Below are 17,667 nucleotides of genomic sequence, written 5' to 3'. Positions count from 1 at the left end.
ATAAAGATTATTATTATTTTTTAAGTATCAGGTAAAATATTCGAATACATCAACAAAAGTATGTGTCAACCATTGCTTCTTTTTGTGATATTTTTGTAGATTTTGAACGTTTTGTGTTTGACCAGGAAAAATGAGTTTCTTTTTTTTCTCGTAATAGAACCGACACCGAAAAAAAATTTCATTTCATTTTTTCGAACCATCTAGAAAGAATTCCGAATGATCCCTTTTTTTCTTTTCTTTTATTAATACCTGGTTTTCTTTTTCAATTTTTGGCTTTCAACCAACTGTATAGCTACAATTTTTGAAGCAATGAGTAACGTTTTGCTCTTGGGACATTATCAAAAATAATTTGCGCACGATGAAACCAACACAACCAACGTCCGAATCTGACTTGAGAATGGCGAATTTCCGCTACAGGTTGTTTGTAGATGTTTAGGTGGTGGTGTTTTGGATTTCTTGGGAATAAATAACCTCAATCCTCTCTTTCTAATGAAGTTGTTTGCAAACAAAATAAGATTTATATGTAACAAAGTGGAGGGAAAGAAAGAAAAGAGGATTTACAGTACCCAAAACAGCTCTAATAGAATGTCTTCAACACCCCATATATGTTGATGTCTTCCAAGGAAACAAAGGAGACATTATCAGTTGCAGAAAGGTAAATTTACAGATAAGATAAATCGTGTTTGAAAATCGGTCGAAAATTCGTTACAGGCGTCCTTTGTTGAAATCGGTGTTCGATAACTTATAAGCGACGAAAATATGGCATTGATAAGGAATGAAAAATTCACTGGGCACGGAAAAACTTCGTTGTGTAAAAATGCATGTTCGTTATAAGCGAGTCCGACTATATTAAAAAAGAAATTATAGTTTTATAATTTTATTTCTCGGGGAGATGTCTAACCGCGAATTTTTACCGTTACAAAAAGATTTGACTGTTACATATCTCGTGTCGAAATATGAAAAAAAAAATTGTTTTTTGCTTTTTTGTAGTCTTTTGCCTATATTCCAACTGTTTCCATCATCCAGTCAATTTTGTGAATGCACTATAATAAAGCTATTTGTTCACCGGTTATGTGAACAAAGAACAACTGCTGTGGACATGCCGAAAGAACTGCTACTAAGAATGTTATTTATACACAGGGTGTCTTGTAAGGTGTCTAATGCGGCCTTTATCTTAGCAACCGACCGTCAAAGAGGTATAGTTTAAATTTAAAAGATGTCCAAAAGGCGTTCAAAACTTGCACTGCCCCAGTTTTGAGAGTGCAAATACAGTGTATCACAAAATAAAAAAATCCAAATTTTTTACACGGCGCGCATGATAAACAAACAGCATGCCACCAAAGTAATTGAATAAAAATTAATTCAAAAATAAAGAAAACTGTTAAGTTTATAAAACGATGAAAAAACTGTGATTTCATTGACTCAATCTTGTTTGAAATGTGATCTCGCGACACCCGTTAACCCCTAAACTAAATACTACAGATCCATAGAGAGATTAATTTAGAATAATTGACGATATATTAAATTCTCTCTCAGGTGTTGACGATATATATACCTCGTGTTCTTAAAATCCTTTTAATTTTAGCAATAGAAAAATCCTAATAAATACTCTAGGACAGAGGTTTCCAACGTAAATGCTCTCGTGAAACCCTTGATCGTTATGATGCCGTTATTTCGTACAACTCAAACATATACTGTATTTTGAATCTTTCTCTTTCATAAAGGGTGTATGTAAGCTCTCACGGAAGGGTTTCGCGGAATACCAGTTGGAAAACTGTGCTTTAAGACAATGGTGCGCAAACTTATTGAGGCGCAACCCTCTTTTGACCAAAAAGTTTATCGCCGACCCCCTACATAGGCTAACCATATGTCCCACGACCCCCACATAGGTTGACCATAACCAGGACATTCCGATTTTTTTCCAGTATACGTGCTGCCCCGAAAGCCCTTTTCGGAACTTGTTTCGATTTCAATTAGGCGATATTGACTTCCAAAGATATTAAATTTTTTTAGTATCATATAAATATTTACTTTGTATTTTGATATATCTAAGTGTCCCTTATGCAAGATGGAAGTGAGCGAGGTGTTGGTCTTTGATTTTCGTATGCTGGGTGATTAAGAAAGAATCATCCTATTTCATTCCTATGAGTCTACAGTTGAAATGGACCACACATTTCCCCCGTATACATTGTGATTCAGAAAAGATGGGAAAAACTTTAAGAGGTGATAGTACACACCAATACAAACAATTGTCATCAAAGAATGCACGGTCCAACATGAAATGCAAAAGCGCTAAAAAACAGCCGCACCGCAAACGTTAAAGCGGTATTCCTGTTGTGATTTATCGAGAGAAAAAAAAACATGGATGCAAATGTAACCTGGGGAATAAGAAGAAACCGTATGAAAATCTGCGTCACTATGAATAAAAGGCGAAGACCCCAGGCCTGTGACATTATTCCATCGTGCAACCGTTCTAACAGTTGTAACGTAAGGGATAATGGCGAACTTTGTTTGAGTCCGCGCCTTTTATTCATTTTGATGCAGATTTGCATACGGTTTCTTCTTCTTCCCCATGTTATTTTCATGCATGTTTTTCTTTTTCTCTCGATAAATTTCAACAGGATTGTAACGTTCGCGGAGCGGTTGTTTTCATTTCATGTTAGACCATGCATTCTTTGGTGACAGTTGTTTGTATTGGTGCGCTTTAATTATATCACCTCTTAAAGAGTTTTTCCCATCTTTCCTGAATCACCCTGTATTCACATATTACTTATCATTCTATTCTGTGGTTTTTATTTTTTTTAAAATATACAATTTTGGAATCGGGTGATTCTCTCCAAGTCACCCTGTAAAAATACTAACTTGATATCGTCTGCCGCATGCTAGAAGCACGAATGTACAAATTTCCTTCTTTTTACCAGCTGTTTGGATATGCTTTTGTTTTGCCATCTAAGTTATGCATGAAACGCGAATGTGTATCCCCTATTGAAACACGTTACAAAAAACATTTTAGGAAAATAGAGTAATATGGGTAGAATAAACATTCAAACGTCATTTTCCACGTTCCAAGGCACATTCGTGATTCTATCGTGACGGATAACGGAGCCGATATATTGATTATTGTGCGAGTAGAATTTGATAAAATTACATTGTAGGATACATGGTAATTACCTCAGCTGAAAATAAAGGTATTCTTTAGTTTATACGTATTTTTAAATAAAAATGGATTTCTTATTCGGAAGGATTTTATGTTGGAAAATGTCTCGCGAATCCCCCCCCCCCCCATTTTAGTACACTGACGGGGTTTGCGCACCACTGCTTTAGGATGTCGATTGGGAAAAGTCGTTGAAACATTTAAACTCCTCATCAATGTGGAGATTCGTTGAGCCAAGTTTATGTATTGAAAATTTTTTTATACGAGTATCAAAGGAAATCTCAGTATATCCTGTTCTATTTGGAACAATGGGCACGTTTTCTGCTATTATAATAAAAGCACGCCTCAAATAACCGTTTTATTATTTTTTGAAGAGCTATTTGTGTGTGTGTGTGTGTGTGTTTTTTTTCTAATTTTTAAACAAACTTTCCAGAAAGTAGCCATCAGCTATTCGAGCCGATTTCCCTATCAAAAAGTCCCGCCACAGAGAGCAACAGACTGACAACGGTAAAAATATTCAATTAGTATTACAGATCATTCATAGATTGCAAAATAGATGGTAGCACTAAAATTCACGCAATGCATACTCAGACGACTGTTAGGCACATTTACACACTTTCGGCACAATTCATTCGGTAGTAAATCGCCCCGTGGCCATAGACCGGAGTTGTGCTCGGTTTGAAAGGAAGAAAGAAAGGCTCCGCCGTCCAAAACGCCACTACTCACACGGTAACTCAGAAGTAGAAAAAAGCACCGTCGGAAGTATTTTTATGAAAAAATTGGCATTTATTCTTTATTAGAAAGCGTGTATCACCGTGATTAAGATTACGGATCCATCTCTTTCTCGCTGTTGTTCGTTTCTTAGGAACAGGATCCACTCGAACTGAAGCTCATGAATCAAACATCTGACAGCGACGATGAACAAAAAACGCGACAAGTCTTCTTACGCAACGTCGAAGATGAGAATTTTTTTTCTTTTTCGAATTCGATGCAGTCGTAGATGGAAAAAAGGGGGGGGGGGGAAGAAATAGCAGAAAGAGGTGTTTTTGACTGAGCATTTGCGAGATTCTGACTGCGCCATTCGGTGGCTTCCAGCTGCGTACGTACAAGGAAGGGGGTGTAAGTAATAGCAGTTGTAGCACCATCTTCCCACCTGTGTTCCTCACCGATTGCAAATTCTGAAATAAAGTGTAATGGCTTCATCAGGGAAATGATGGAGCTTTGCAAAAACAGGAAACTCCACGGGTGGGTATCTTGGAATTCGATCGTAGAATGAAATATCACAGCCACGTTCCTTCATTCTTTATTTCGGAACACTTTCTCGCGGTATTTTATTTCGGTGAACGTCAAACATATATTTATAAGACTTTTTGAAATAAATTGTGTTCATTTCATTTTCTATTTCGTGGACATCGACTCAATGTTCTTATTGCATCGGCATTCACGCGAGTGCCGATCTATGAAAATAAAGCTGCTGTGAACAGGGGCGTCGGAAGTGGTTTAGACCTGTGGGTGTTCATATTGAGCTTTCGTGCAAGAAATTTCGATTTCTACATTAATTCTGGGGTTGCTCGAGCCGATAAACTTATATAGACGCCTAGAACGGGGGGGGGGGGAGAAAGGAAGGGTATAAACCCCAAAGGAGGGTTTATAGTGAACGTGGGGGCGGGATGTCCATCTCTGCTGTCCCCTGTTTCATAACACAATATGGAAAGAAATCCAATTATCTAGCTAAAGTTTGCTGTAAAAAAGTAAAGCATCCCTCCAAGGCATTCCTCTGAATACAGTATGAACAACTTTCAAAAAACAAGAACATTATTTGTGTAAAACACTCTCTTTAGACGCTAATTTAATTTAAGGAAAATCAAAAATTAATTTTTTAATAGAGATTTAAAGAGGATATTATAAACTTTACATTTTCTTTAATTTATACAAATACTGTATAACTTCTACCCACTCCATTATACATGCGCTACACATAATACATGCGCGCATGTGTTTTTTTGTTTTCAATTTTCTCATTCAAACAGTTCGGCATTAGAACAATTCATTCTTACCAATTTCTTCATGTCCAGACACTTTTTATTAATGCGATAATCGCAAATGGCACTGCTATTGCAAAAAAAAATCCTTTTTTTACTTCCTCAAAATTGGAATTTCCGATAAGTCGAACTAACGATGACTTGAAGTTTTCCGTCCGCCGCTGTACTTAGGCCGGGATCACACTACAAAACTTTGATGAGAAATCTTTTACAATACTTGAAAAAAAAGACCAATAAGCCTATTGGTTGCATTTTTCAAGTTTTATATATAAATGAGCTATTATAAAACTTTTATAGTGTAATCCCGGCCTATTGAGATTTGACTGTATTGTAGGCAGGAAGACGTCCTATCTTTCACGGTAATATAAGAGCGCCCTCTGACGATGTATACGGAGCTCAGAGGCAGACGTCGACGTGTACGTGGGTGAGACCAGACGTGGCCTCCCACACTGACGCTTTTGTTATATTATTTTGTTTCTTATTTAATCAAGATCAATGGATTGAACTATCTTAGCATCCCTTTTAATTGTATTCATGTGAGCATTCCCCACAGCATTTCTAACCAGTTTTGTTTTAAACTCTTGTCGAAGATATAATTGAGTAGCGAAGTAAAATGTCTGTCTTATTACCTTCAAAGATTATGATTCGAGCCTAGACCTGTGTAACTGTATTTGATGCATTTTTTCCCCGGGATAATAGATATATCGATACATTCTACTACACGGAGTGATTGACGCCTTAGATTCATTATCTTAAACCTGTTGCTCGCAAGCAGTGCAGTAATCATTGAACCTAAGAGTGCTTGATGTTTGCGTTAGAACATGTTGGTTTCGTGCTTGAAAAGTCTTGATCGACAACCCCATTAAACCCCCCCCCCCTTACCCAAGTTGCATTCAAGAAATCAGTCGTTATATTGGTATCAGTTAACCTTTATAGTAGCATTCCCGAGCTATCTCGTGAAACTTGATCTGCTTTATTTCGGTCACCCCAAAATATCTCGGGTTTTTAACACGCTTTTATTTCCAACGTGGCAGTGATAATGCGGATCAGGAAAATTTTAAAACCGTTTAAAGGATTAAAGCGTATGTTAGGGTTGCATTGCCGATTCTCGGAAAGAGATCACTGCTTCAGTAACTCAAACGAAATTTCGATGAGTGGTACACTATTGTTCCAAATACGGAAGAACATTCTGACGTAAGGAAAGACAGAAGATAATTGAGTACACCACCCCTTGCTAAATCAACCCACAGGCCCCCATATTGTACCTACAGATTCTATCAGCCCCCCTCCCACCAAATCAGTTATTGTCTTTTCCTAAAGCGGCGATACCGCCCATCCTGGGAAACACTTCTAGACAACTGAGTCATGCAAATTGTTCATCGAATATAAATCATGTGCATATTAGCTCTGATACTAGACTCGAAAACATTCATTATGACTTTTTGAAACTTTTTGGAATGATAATCCTTATCACAGCAGCAGCCATGTTTATTTTGAGTTGCTAACACTTTTTTTTTGGTGATTTTCCCAACTTTTGGCAATGTCTAGGGAAACAAATGGTGATATCCCGTATTTTGCCGTACTTCAGATCACAGTTTCCGGTATTTGACTCGATGAAATATCGTCATCTAGTGATGAGGAATGTGTACGAGGTGCATGTACACGGTTAAGTAGCTGTAGTAGTCACAATTAATGGGGTTTTTTTCGTGGTTAACATTTTTGTTTATTGCGATTTTCCGTCAAGTTTACTTTATTTCCCTAATATTCAGCAACAATCAGCTAATTTGTCGTAAGTTACATTTTTTTATAGCTATCCTCCATACTTGGTGCATATTGCAATTTACCGCATTTTATACATCAGATACGGTTACCTTAAGTCCCTACCAGTGCCACAGTGGTAGTTGGCTGAAATTGGTTTTCTGTGGTTCTCGCCACATAGAGCAACAACGATACAAATATTCAACCATTACACTTCACTCATAGTTCGAAACATAGATGGAAGATGGCAGCACTATAAGAGACATTGAATTACACAGAAACAGACTTCACGTTAGGTTCACAACACATACACGTACAGCTTCCAGCACGGCCCAGGTTTTCTTCGATCACCTGCTTCTATCTCCTCATGGAGACACAGCGGGTTGCCATGATCTGGTTAGGAAGAGGATGTTACCGTAAGTAAAAAGGTCTAATTTTTGTTCGAACCAATGTTAATTATTGAGATCAGTTGTATAACAATTGAATACTTTTTAGTTGAGTTGGAATCAAAATTATCGAGTCAGCATGTGCGAACCTCCTTATACCATCGTCGAGTTCTAACTCTTGTCCACCGACCATACGTTGAGGAAACGCTCTGCACTACATGATAACAATGTGATTTTTCTTTAAATCAAATACACTGTACATTCAAATCCTACATGATCATGTAAGTAGGATGGAATTTTCCAGTGGAGTGTAGCTATTTCTAGCTGAATAGATGATTTTTCTATGTGGCAAGGCTGTTCAACATTTAGGAGAGCGCGAGCCACTTCATTGATTTGAAAACGTGTCGTGCAGAGCCCGGATTAACCATTAAGCAAAACAAGCGCGTGTTCAGGGCATCGAGAAAAAACGGGCACCACAAAACATTATCAAAGAATACTTTTTTATTTTTTTAAAATTAAATTTAAATCTTTTTCCTCAGCATCAGCCATCCGGTTGAAAAGCCTGAAATTTTAAGAGCACTTGATTGTACAGTTGAAGGCTCACCGGGGCTGCAACTAAGGGAGGACGGGAATTGAGGTCTGGTGCCCGGGCTCTGGACCAGGAAAGGTGCTGAGTTTATACTTTTCCGTTAAAAATTATGAGGAGAGGACATCAAAATGGATACTGATTTTTCAAGTAACAGGGTAAATTTTAGTTTCTAGTTGCGGCCCTGAGGGGGACACAAAACCACAGAAACTAAAGTAAAGAAGCGCTTATTTCAGAAACCACATAACCGGCAAATAATTCGAAAATGGGTCAATACTGGTTTCTTGTAGTTGACTGATAGACGCTGCGTTTGGTGCAGAAACCCAAAACTGAAAAAAAAAAGACATTTTGTTTACAACCCCCCACCCCCAATTTGATTCCCTGAAATATTTATTTAGTGTAGATACCCCAAAAGCAACATCACTCACTGGATTTCTGCACTAAATATATTTGTAAGAGATAGCAGTACTACACTTATGGGAGGGGTTATGAAATTTTAAGCACTTCAATTGCGTACAAGAACTTGCCAATGCTCAGTTTTTGGATCGAAAGTTTACTCTATTTCCATAAAGTAAGCCCAAAGCCGTCTCAACAGCATCATAGGCTCCCGGGTAAAACAAATTTTCTGAGAACCTCGCTATGACTTACCTTCCTACCAATTTGCATACTTTAACTGTCCAAAACTTTAACTAGATCAAATTGTCATGAGGCCTCTCCGGCAATCGAGGCTCCCGACGTAGGCCTCAAGTGAAATGATTTTTTTTTTAATCCCACCCCGTTCCCTTAAAAATACCTGCTTACCAATTTACATATTCTTTAAAATTGTGATCAGATGTAATTGTCATGAGGTCCCGAGTCATGCGTTAAGGTGAAAGTAAAGGGTGATGGGGGGGGCACCAAAATTATTTGTGTGCTTAGGGCCTTCATATGGGTTAATCCGGCCCTGGTGCCGTGGGACACTTAATTAAGTGATCTGGAACAGCATCGCAAGTTACTTATATGATCCGTAAACGTACCGTGGCCCATTCAAGTGCTCTGGGACTGTGCCGCTGTAATCTGTTAATATGCCGTGGGTCGCTCAAGTGATCTGGAAACGTGCCGCGGGCCGTTTGAATGATTTGTAAATGTGTCGCGGGCCACTTCAGTGATGTGAAACTGCACCGCGGGTCACCCAAGTAAATGTGACGCTTAGTTCCTTTTTACAAACTGAGAGTTGCGGGCCACATCATATGACTTCGAGGCCCACAACTGACCCCCCCCTCCCCCATGGATTGAGCATGTATGTTTTATGTGGTATTCAGTACATTTTGGTAATTTCGGCAACAATCGGTGACGTCACGGTTTCTTGATATATTTTCTTATCATGAGCGCTTCGAAATTCGAAGTTTTTGCGTTCGATGCAGGAGCATTTTCTTTTAATTTATTCTTTTTTTTTGTACGTTGGTTGGGGCTTATAAATATGATTGTGGCGCACTCGACTATATATATATATATATTTTTTTTTTTCCCCCGCTCACAATTCACGATCATAAAATATTACTGGCATTTTAATGCTTCCCTGGTACACGAACGGGAGTGGGGGGGGGGGGTCGCATATCACATATACACGACGATATGAAAAGAAAAGAAATCCAAGACATACATACCGGTGATGGAGGGGCAAATAAGAAGTGGTGGAGGGGGGGGGTCACATGCGTTGCTCAAAGTCTAATCAAAGGCAGGGAGGTGAACTGGCTCAATTACTTTGCTTTGGTGTGACTCTGGTAATTTATTTCGGTTGAAGGGAAAAGAGAGAGAAAATGAAGGAAGAAAGAAATGAGAGAAGAAAGTTTGAGATGATTCGGAGTTTATGGAAATTAGGAGGAGGAGAAATGGGGGGAGGAGTCGAGAGAGAGTAAGGACTGAAAAAGACTTAACCGATGCGTGATTATACGCGATCAAGGATACGGAACCGATGCATATTGAATAAAACATGCATCTCTCTCTCTCTGCCTCGAGTTCAGGATGAAAGTGTTCGATCAGAAAATACTTACACTGCGTGACAGATGATGATCGGGGCGCTTACTCGACACACAATCAACAACAAAAATTCCCAAAATCACTGGTTTGGGTTCGAGACGGGGGATAATTCATTTGCTGCGGAGACGTTTCGATTTTTATTATTAATTTTAATCGATATATGACTCTTTTCTCAAAAAGAAAAACGTTTCTTCGGTTTGGTATATGAATTGTTTTCTTTTTTGCTCGTGAGCAGCATCACCCAGTGTCTTGGAGCTGTCAAATAAGCTTGTTGAAACAATGATAACTAAAATCACTTTGAAAAGATTGTTCGCTGAGATTTAGAGTCATTTATCATTTCGAGAGCTTCGATAAAAGATTTTCCTAAAATTGTTCTGTTATGTTATGCGGTCAATTCATTTCTCATACATGCAGATGGAACATATAGTTCCCTAGAGTGTCCAAACCGTAAAATTTGATGCACAGAATGTGTCTTGTACGGAAAGAACGTGTACAGTAAAAACAGTCAAGTCTAGGTTCTTTTTCCCAATGTATTTTTTATTTTTTAGCATCGCTATTTAAAAACAAAACACAGTTCAAAAGCTTTTTGGAAGAGAAATAGAAGCATGGAAGTGATTCTCGTGGGCGTGGACATAAATTAATCGGGCTCTAAAAACCGTAAAAAGCGAAAATTCACAGCTTACAACGCTGCTATTGTTATGGGAAAAGAGGTTATGTGTTTCGAAAACCGTCTCTCTCGTTTTGTTTTCAAAACGTGATCAATAGCTGACTGCCTATTGACTGTTGATTGACATGTTGTGGGGGGGGGGGGGGCGCTAAGGGAAAGAATGTTCGAAAATGAAGGGAGCAATAAAAATTAGCTGAACTCGTCATTGCCAAAATAAGGAGGTTTTAAGCAGACGAGACACCTCGTAATTTTCGCTGAGAGGGTGAACATTCTTCGCAGAACCTCCTGTGAAATCTTACTGCACCCTAGAGAGATCCTCTGAACACTAGTTGGGCAACGTTGACCAAGCGTCAAGACGTTTCTCTCATGTTCTTATATAAACATGTTAAGTGAATCACCATACATGCTCTAGCGAGCTGGGTCGAGAGTAATGGTCATAGACAAATAATAAGTATTATGTCTATGGGTTGGAAGCACTCATAGGCGTAAGCAGAATTTTCTCGGGGGGGGGGGGGTTTCGTACGCCATGGAACGCGTAAGCTGGACATGATGGAACACAGGATTGAAGGGGAAAAGCCCAGAGTCTCCTGGATCTCAATGCTACTCAGAACGTACCAGATAAACCAACTAAAGAACGAAGTCCAGAGACAGAGATGAGTGACAGCTGCCAAGGACCTCTTAAGAGCATCACGGGCCCCCGGGCGAAGTGCTTTTTCTGAAACTCTACCTGACAAATTTTCGAAAATTTCAACCGGTTCTAATTTTTCTGAGGCCCCCGAGAACATGAGGGCGAACCAGTCTTAGGACAACTTTGCCACATTGGTGGTCGCAGGGCCGTCTTAAGAGAATCATGGGCTTCCGAGCCAAATTACTTTTCTGAGGTCTTACATGACAAATTCTCGAAAATTCAACTACTTTTCATTTTTCTGAGGCCCTCTTCTCTTGAGGCCCCCCAGGCCGTGCGCGGGTGGGCCCATGCGTTAAGGGGGCACCGGGTGGTCTGCTGAAATTGGTTTTCTATGGTTCCCAACGAACTATACCACCGTTCGCGAATACGAGCCCTTTCAAAAAGTCTCGCCACAGAGAGCAACAGGCCTACAACGGTATAATTATTCAATCACTGCACTTCACTCATAGTTAGGAAATTGATGTCAGGTGGCAGCCCTACACAATAGCAAGCATTACACGGTAATAAACTTAACGTACGTTAAGTTAGGTTCACAACAATTACACGCGCATTTCAACATGTACGTCATATTCGTTGGGAATTCTGCGGAGGAATGTGGACGAGGTGCATGTGTGGTTTAATAGTAGTCATAGGACTGATGTGCCATTGATGTGATGATTAGAGCCCGGATTATATGCAAATGCATATGCACGTATGCATTTGCATATTTTGGCCTTTTTTAGCATTAATGCGTATAAATGCATAAAATCAAAGAATTTTCGGTATGATAATTATTTAATTATTTTCTTTATACGTAGATAGCGTTTTTCTGAGCAGCCATCGGTGGACAAAAAAAGAGGAGGGGGGGAACCAAGATACCACTGATAAGCTTTTATACAATCAACACATGAGTAGCGAAGGGCTGATAGGGCCACGGTGCATTATTTTGACCATGGGAGCAAGATGCTATTTGTATGCCTGCCTAGAAAGAATGCATGTGTCAGTATATTATAAGCAGTTAAAAAAAAAATGCTCATACAAACTCATACAGTTGTACTGTGCTGAGTTTAATGCATTTCGAGGTTGGGACGTCCCTGGAAGTTTTCGGGTCATGAGAAATTTATCCACAAAAAGTAGGCTTTCCTATTTAACCCTTTGAGCGGTAATGACGGTTATGATTGGCCAGATATTTTGTAAAGTTGATTTCTCAACGTAAAACTTTTCCTTATACCCCTTAGTTTGCACCTGCTGAAAATAGGAAGAAAACCTACTTTAATTCTTTCATTAAAAAAGATATGGCATTCTTAACGGGGGGGGGGGGGGGGGGGGTTGGCGGCGATTTCTAATTGCCGCTTAAAGGATTAAAATAATGGAGTTCATATTTATCCATTTCATCATATCTACAATATTAATTCACACTCGTATAATAAGAGTGTATCTAGACGAAAAATTATTTTTTGCTCGCAAGGACACTATATGCTGACTGACGCTGTCGACTTTGACTTGTTCAAAAATTTCGTGCATCGAACAAACATTTTCTCGTGCATTTTACGCTCTTACATGGAATATTTAGAGTCCTTTTTAGCAAATATTTTTTCGGCTAGTATCTTGGAATACTCGCAATTCGAGGAACCACTTTGATGACTTGACACTCGTTTGTTCGAGGTTGAATCCCCCGAAGAAAAATATTTGTGTAATACCTTTTTGTGTCCACCACGCGAATTTCTCCTTTATCTTTTATGTTGGTAGCCAGCTAGTAAAATGAGGAGATACTATGCACTTTCCTATGGAGGATAACTCACGAAGTGAGAGTCGATGGAACAAATAACGCGAAATTTCTCGTGCAGCATCGCTGAGCTTAATGACGAGATTATTAGGTTGCCCCAGAAATTCAAAATTTCCTTTGACATACTCTTAAATAGAAAGATTTGTTAAGGTAAGAAAATTGCTAGTGGTTAGCACAAAACTTACCAGCGTAAGTGCAAAAGTGAGTCCTTCTCTTCTCAAGTTCTGGATTGTTTCTCCTGTTGTACTTGACTGGTTGAACTTCGGCACAAGCTGACGTTACACCACTGTTTTGTTGTAGAGTGGAATAAGGAGGCGGAGGGGTTTTTCTCGGTGGGTTTTCCAGTGGTGGACTCGTATTAGGTTCGGAGGGTGGCGGGGTCGGCGGTTCGTAAGTTCCGTTCGAACAGTTCGGAGCAGTGTTGGCATAATTCGCGCTGAACCTGAAACAACCGTTCCTGGCCATTTCTGGAAACTGTCCGTTGACTGGTTGTTGAGGAGCCAATCCGACGCAGCACGAACCGTTTGGCGGTGGTGGGTTTTGGTATGCAGACGAGGACGATGTACTGCCGGGCATCCGGACCCTGAAACATTCGTCTTTGACTACGGGAGACATACTATGTCCGAACAACTGCGGCGAGTGTTCGCTCGAATATGTGCTGGCACTGACTTCATTGTTGAAGGAACAGCGATTGTCCATCAACTCCGTTTTTACTGACACCGAATCTTGCCCCGTCGAACAGTTATTTAAGAGGTCGACCTTTGGCCTGTACGACTGGCAATGTTCGTCATTTACACCGAACATATTGGTGGAGTTCTTGACGAAAGTTGGCGTTTGAGCGCTGGATTTGGTATGTTGCAGATGTGACTGGTAAGAGCTGGCGTGACCCATCTGATGGGGATGGTAGCTTGAACCACCGTTGGCATACGAATTCGCGTTCATATCCGCGAGAGAGTCGTTCGAGTTGATGCCGTTCATGGCACCGTAACCTGGTCTTAGATCCGGACATCCATGGCTGCCATAACACGTCGTCGAACCGGCACTATAGCTCGAACCCAAGTCGGAATTCGGTGACGTATAGCCCAACCTGAAGTCGTTGGCGTACGTTAAAGGACTTCGCGGAAAGGTCTGACCGATATCGGTGGCCCGGCAGGAGCTGTCGTTATATGGATACCCAGTTTGGCTACCGGATTGTCCCATAAAATAGGGATTAGTCATGCTTCCAGGCTGATTATAACTGTGACCCATGCCGCTGCTCGTCTGTGTCATAAACATTCTCGACTTTTAGTTGACGGGGGATCCAGCTCAGAGTTACAGCCTCATTCGAGTGTGCAAAATCAAAAGAACCCCATTTTTTAAAAATTTATATATATTTCTTTTATTTCTCCGAGAGCATTTACTTCTTCTCCAGCAGTCGATTCTGCCACTTTAAAAGGAAGTCCAGGAGTTCACACTTCACTCATTCACTTCTTCGTTTGCGATACCTGCAAAGGAATAATAGTTTGTAAATACAAACTGAGATATTTTCTTACATGAAAACTCACTAAACAATATCATACAGGAAAAAAAAAAAATAATAATGTTTTATTCATTTATTCGAACAATTCGATTGCACGAAACGCTTGAAATGAATTTTATACGCTGCGCTTTCCTGGTTCTGCTCGACTTCCCTGCTTCGTTGTTTTATCTTTCGGTTTTATGGAATCTATTTTTCCGAGTCTTGTTTCGAGAAGAATGACACACTGAGATGGATCGATCGTCGATTCCATTAGACGACCCGACAAGTCAGTATCTCTCAATCATCCTCTTAATTTGGCACATGTTTTATATTGACATCTTTGTTTCCGCTCATCATTGTTTTACATCTATCTACAGAGCATTATATGTACCTATGTCTAGAACAGGTCGTCTGGGTACCCAATAGAATCCTTACCGGGAAAGGGGGGGGGCACAAATATTTTTTATAAGACGTGATGAACCTGATTTTGCACATGCCATGATTTTACGGTCATATTCAAGCATGTCTTGTTTTACAAAAAGAGTTTAGTAATACAATATTTTGTATGTATTGTAAGTTTTGTGTAGCTTTTTCCAAACGGGTATTTTTGCACAGTGCATATATGTATATTGAACATAACTCCAGGGTCCCAGCTGGAACTCCCCAACGTTTTTCTGTATAGAATATATCTAGTATACACATGTCTGTAGCATTTTTACTCTCGCAGATGCATAACTACACTAATATATAACTACACTATGTTAAGGGTTAAATTTGTTCTCAAACTAACAAACGATATATTCTAGTCACGAATATTTCTGATCATGGTAAAATGTTCACCGATCACAAAACTCCAAACTCCAGCAGAAGTATTCAAAATTTACGAAACATGCATCTATAACAGAATTGTCAACTGAAATGGTTAGAACAGCCAGCGGTGTTCTAGGATAATAAAACACTTACGGAATTCATTTACATGTAGGGTATGACCGAAAGAGAAAAAATCGACAAACATTCACAAATCACAAATCGAATACGAAAAAAAACAACAAAAAACTATCAAAATATGTCCCTGGTTAATAATTTCAACTCATAAATTTGTCTAGAGCAGGTCTTTTACTTCTTCATGCAGTGACTTACGTCATACAGTGAAAGTCCGTTGTAATGATAGTTCACAACCACGAGGAAAATTGTCGCTGTAACAGACTTCTCGCCTTTAGCAAATATCCATTGTTTTTGCTCTGTCAGTTTATAAAGTTTTAGTATATAGAACCAAGTGAAAGATGAAATTTTTCTCGATGTAAACACCATGTACATATGTACATTGTATATTTGCACGAGAAACTATCGGTAGATGTCTGAGAGATATAGCCCGCGATAGGAGCCCGGCTCCGATGCAGTGTGTGTGAGTATAATAAGGTGAAGGGACAGCCGGACGTTCTTAACAAGATAAAAGCCCGTAATTTCGCGACTCAATCACGGCCATTATCTGGGCGGTCGGGTCTTGTTTCTTTTCGGCAATCTTTTCCCCCAACTTGTTACCTTTTTTATTTGTTTGTTTATTTATCTAAATCCGCCATGTTAAGGAGGAATGAATGAATCTCTCGCACGGAGCTCCCCCTTCTCTTTTTTGTATATTAGAAGTTTCTCTGTCAGCGAGAGCAATAGAGCGTGCAACAGCGATGGAACAATTGCCGTCACTCGTTGCCAATGATGGCAATCGCGGCGATTTGGATGCAGATGCGTGTGCGAATATAAATAAAGATCCGGGATATGCCAGGCTGAAAGAGAAGCTTGATTGATGCAACTTTACGAGCGGTCTGGTCTGATGGCAGAGTTAAATGTTCGGGAAATTCGGTTTGTGCTAACGTTTTGATCTTGGGAAACGATTTTCGGGAAGAAATATTTAGACGTGCGATCGATTCCCAAACGGTTCGACGAATAAGCGGAACTCGCGGTGGAAACACGTTTTTCCATACGATTTCATCAATAATAAATACTGTGAGACTGCAGTCTAATTCCTTGCAATATCGCACGCACGTGCATGTAATTATCGAATATAACTTGCTGTTATTCAACTGGGCTTCTTTGGTGTTTCCTCGTTCTGATGCCGATTTTCAATTATGTACGATATTTATTCAGACATTAAAAATGCTTTGCATCTGCACTAGATATTATTAACTTCTTTTAAATTAAATTTGAGAATCGGTCCAAAAAGAAATGAATAAAAGAATAATTCGGGAAGGAATCACACTTTGTTGAGCGTAGAGAAGAAAGATAAAATACGGGAAAGTGGAACAACATATTGCAGATATAATATGACAGTTGCAAATAATAAAATCTGAAGCCACCACTAGATGGCTGGGAAAAATGAAAAAAGAAATAAAACAAAGTATAAAAAGAATGTACATAATAAAGAAATAATGTTGTGGGGGGGGGGGGGACGCTCATAAAAATAGGGTTGTCATGACCTAAATATGGCATACCGAAGATTGGAATAATTTAGAAACATAAACCAATAATAATGGAAGGAATAATTCGGGGTTATATACATTACTGTCCAGAAAAATATGGTTGCCATTCGTTTAAGTATGGGTAGCTTCTCGATTACTCCCATCAAGATTGTCGTATTTCTTTTTAAACGCGTCCATCTTCCACGCATTTACAGCTCTGTTGGAAAAAAAATCCGTCCCTGCTACGCGACAGCCTGAAATTGTTCCCACTTAATCGAAACTGGTGTCCCGAAGTCGAAGCATTTGAATGACGACGTAACATTTCATGATACATCAAAAAATCCTATCGAAAATATTAACAACTGTACTTCGATCATATCTCCCCGAAGCCTACATTAAAGTTCTGTTAAAACACATTTAGTGAATCAAGTCTTTCTCTCAAAATCTTCAAAGGGAGAACATTCCTTCTGAACACAGATCTAGAAAGGACTGCTATATAGATAAAAAACAATACAATTACACCTTTCGTGCATCTCGTAAACACTACTCTGAGGAATTTCCGAAGAATTGGTGCGCGTTTAAGGTCTTGTGTGTATGTATATATGCATGGCCCTAACTGCTTAATAATGTCAAACTTACGCTCGTTTCACG

General features: G+C 39.4%; 1 protein-coding gene across 1 annotated transcript in view; it reads right to left on the bottom strand.

The window, feature by feature from the left end:
• Positions 1 to 17,667, bottom strand: part of LOC149069452 (uncharacterized) — a 78,857-nt gene that overhangs the window by 18,428 nt on the left and 42,762 nt on the right. The window contains exon 2 of the mRNA XM_089249754.1: positions 13,251 to 14,549. Within this exon, the coding sequence (XP_089105880.1) occupies positions 13,251 to 14,340 (1,090 nt within the window). The 5' untranslated portion in view covers positions 14,341 to 14,549. The remainder of the gene's footprint in view (positions 1 to 13,250; positions 14,550 to 17,667) is intronic.

The sequence above is a fragment of the Pholcus phalangioides genome, unplaced genomic scaffold, assembly GCF_987345545.1.
Source record: "Pholcus phalangioides strain wild (caught in Gottingen) unplaced genomic scaffold, Ppha-v1.0 ptg000022l_1, whole genome shotgun sequence".
Lineage (NCBI taxonomy): Eukaryota > Metazoa > Arthropoda > Arachnida > Araneae > Pholcidae > Pholcus > Pholcus phalangioides.
This window is presented reverse-complemented; position numbering and strand designations above follow the sequence as displayed.